This window comes from Orycteropus afer, unplaced genomic scaffold, assembly GCF_000298275.1.
Source record: "Orycteropus afer afer isolate SDZICR_OR568_19922 unplaced genomic scaffold, OryAfe1.0 scaffold00666, whole genome shotgun sequence".
NCBI lineage: Eukaryota > Metazoa > Chordata > Mammalia > Tubulidentata > Orycteropodidae > Orycteropus > Orycteropus afer.
Window position 1 is genome coordinate 1,047,271 of NW_006922253.1, and position 3,329 is coordinate 1,050,599.

The 3,329-nt window shown below is 37.2% G+C and overlaps 1 protein-coding gene across 1 annotated transcript; it reads left to right on the plus strand.

Moving 5' to 3' along the window:
- The first annotated feature begins 307 nt into the window (after window positions 1–307).
- On the plus strand, window positions 308–1,231 carry LOC103210879 (olfactory receptor 4C11-like). Its single transcript, XM_007956796.2, has one exon. The coding sequence runs from the start codon at window positions 317–319 to the stop codon at window positions 1,229–1,231; it is 915 nt and encodes a 304-aa protein (XP_007954987.1). The 5' UTR covers window positions 308–316.
- The last annotated feature ends 2,098 nt before the right edge of the window (window positions 1,232–3,329 follow it).

Consider the following 3,329-nt stretch of genomic DNA (forward strand, 5'->3'; position numbering starts at 1 on the left):
ACACATTTTACAATTATCAATCTTTGTAGCAATCAATTTGTGAAGGATAATTTTTATCTTGTTCCCAAAATACAAAGTGTTGTTCCAATCAGTCAGTTTCTGAACCAAAAGATAAACCTGAGAGTGGGCTGGATCTGAAGGTTTACAAAGATTCAGGAGAATTTTAGTGCACAACAAAACCAATGGGAGGTAACATAAAATGGAGCAGAAAAAGTTAATTCAGAGTTTAGCCTAATGATGTTGCCAAAATGTCTCCTGTTTTCTTCTCTATGCAGATTAAGGCTTTGTCACCTCTATCCTTCCTACAACTACTGATATGATGATGAATAACACTGTGACTGAATTCATTCTCTTTGGGTTGACACAGGATGGTGAAAAGCAGAAAGTAATATTTGGGATCTTCTTGATCCTTTACCTTTTGACTCTGCTGTGGAACCTTCTCATTGTGGTGACTATTAAGACAAGTGTGACCCTTGGGAGTCCCATGTACTTCTTCCTATTCTACCTGTCCTTTGCTGATGCCTGCTTTTCTACAACTACAGCCCCCAGACTGATTGTGGATACTGTGACTCAGAAGAAGATTATTTCCTACAATGAGTGTATTATTCAGCTCTTTGCATTCCATTTATTTGGGTGCATGGAGATCTTTGTGCTCCTTATAATGGCTTTTGACCGTTATGTGGCCATTTGTAAGCCTCTGCGATACACAACCATCATGAGCCGGCGTGTCTGTGTTGTGCTGGTGATTCTGGCCTGGATAGGATCTTGTATCCATTCTTTAGCACAGATTTTCCTGGCTTTGAAATTGCCCTTCTGTGGTCCCAATGTGATTGATCACTATTTTTGTGCCTTGCAGCCCTTGATGAAAATTGCCTGTATGGACACTTATATGATAAATTTGCTACTTGTGTCCAATAGTGGGGCCATATGCACAGTGAGTTTTATAATCTTGCTTATGTCCTATGCTGTCATTCTATACTCTCTGAGAAACCACAGTGCAGAAGGAAGGCTAAAAGCTCTTTCCACTTGCACCTCCCACTTTCTTGTGGTTGTCATATTTTTTGGTCCATGTATATTCATATACACACGACCACAAACCACATTTCCAGTGGACAAGATTGTGGCTGTGTTTTATTCAATTGGGACACCCTTGCTGAACCCTCTGATCTATACACTGAGGAATGCAGAAGTGAAAAATGCCATGAAAAAGTTATGGTGTAGTAAATTATGATTTTAGTTGATAAACTACGGTGAATTTAATTTATACTTCCTTAATATCTTAGTTTTTTTAACATGGAAAAGTAAAATATTCATATCAGGGAACAATAAATATGTATCAACATACATGTATATATTAACTGACTATACAAATATATTTAATATTATGAAAGGATTGCATTTAGCTAAGATTGCTTAAAGCTCATAACCATTTGGAACAACTTAAATGATCTTCACTTGAATTCTATCAAAATGTGACCATCCTTACATGGTAATTTAACTTTTTGTAGAAATTCTTCTCCAGAAAGTAATGTAAAAACTATGGATGACTATGTATGTAAGTCCACCAAATTCATTTTCTAGATCTTATACTAGTACCTTATGAATTTGGTCAATATGAACTAATTCGTAAAACACTGGAAACTTAAAGAATCAAGGTTGTTGCTTTGTCAATATGAGAATTTGATCAGATGATCCAAGAAGATGATACCTTGGAAATCTGTACTTGATCTTGCTTCACTGGGCAATGCTACATTGATACTATGAAGTCAGCTAGTCTCTAACAAGATTTTTCTGATCTCAGACTTCTGTGCTCACCTATGAAATGGAATATAAGCTGGTCTGTCAGAATAACACTCTGGAAACGCCCTTCTAGCAGTCATGTGTACACACATGTGCAAGTGTATACATACATACACACACACAGATACACACATACATTTTAAGGTATTTGACTGGAATCGTAATCTTAAGTTATGACCCGAGGTTGACATAATAAAAATGTGGGAGGGTCGTATGAGCCAAATGGCAGGGTAGGCAGATCCAAACATGTCTCCCTCCATGAAAATATTAAAAAACAACGAACACTGAGGTGAGACTCTGGCGTACCCCTACTTCCATGGTAGGGCAAAGAATTGGGGCTCTGTCTATGGAGAATTTCCCAAGGCTATTCTCAGTCTTTTAATTTATACTCCAACCAGGTTTCATGTCCTTTATCTAGTTGTGAGTATTCTTATTTATGTCATTGCTTTTGCTGTGGGAACAGGTAGGCAGCGATTTGGAACACACTTTTTAATTTTGCTTACATTACATCTAGAAGCTCTGGTGGCTTAGTGCCTAAGGTACTTGACTGCTAACCAGAAGGCTGGCAGTTCAAACCCCATCAGCCACTCCTCGGAAGGAAGATGGGGTAATCTACTTTTGTAGTGATACCTCCTCAAACCCAAGGAGAGGTCGCTATGAGTCAGATCTGACATGACAGCACATAACAACATATTATGTCTAGCAAAAAATCAGTTTTAACACCTGTTGCATTAGAAATGTTAAATCTTAATTTGGATCATTGCTGGAATTAAAAAAAAAAAACTGATTTTCTCTTAGAAAGTGTTTGACATTATTCAAAATTTTAGAAGCGTTTGTTTGCAAACATATGAAAGGTATACTTTATTAATCAAGTATGTATAACTAAACTGTCTGTGTAAGCAAGATAAACTACATAATGAATTACAATGTTTATCTCTGTCAATGAAACATGGGTTCTTTTCATGTATTTATTGGCCTTCTGAGTGTTCTCTTTGGTGAAGTGTCTGTTCATGTCCTTTGTCCTTTTGTTACTGGATTTTGTTTTTTGTTGTTGAATTCTTGAAATTTTCTATATATTTCAGAGACCAGACCAGTGTCAGACACACTGTTGCCAATTTTTTTTGTTTTTCCCCCAGTCTATATGTTCTATTTTACTATTTTGGTAATGTTTTTTGGTAAGCATAAGTAGTTATTTCTAAGAGGTCCCAGTTATTGAAATTAACTTCTGTTCATACATTTTTAGTTGTGTTTGATAGGCTATTTAAGTGAAAAATTAGGTTTCTAGTTTTTTTCCTATATTATTGTTCTTGTTACCTAGTGCCACTGTGACAGAAATATACCACAAATGGGATGGCTTGAACAAACAGGTGCTTATTCTTACAATTTAGAGGCTTTAAATCCAAGTTCAAAGTGCCAGGCTCTAGGGGCTGTGTGAAAGCCCCTCGACCTTGGGCTTCAGCTCTGCCTCTTGCTCCCGGCCCACTGAAGCTAGAGGCATCTCTTCACTCAGGCAGCTACCAGCTGCTGAG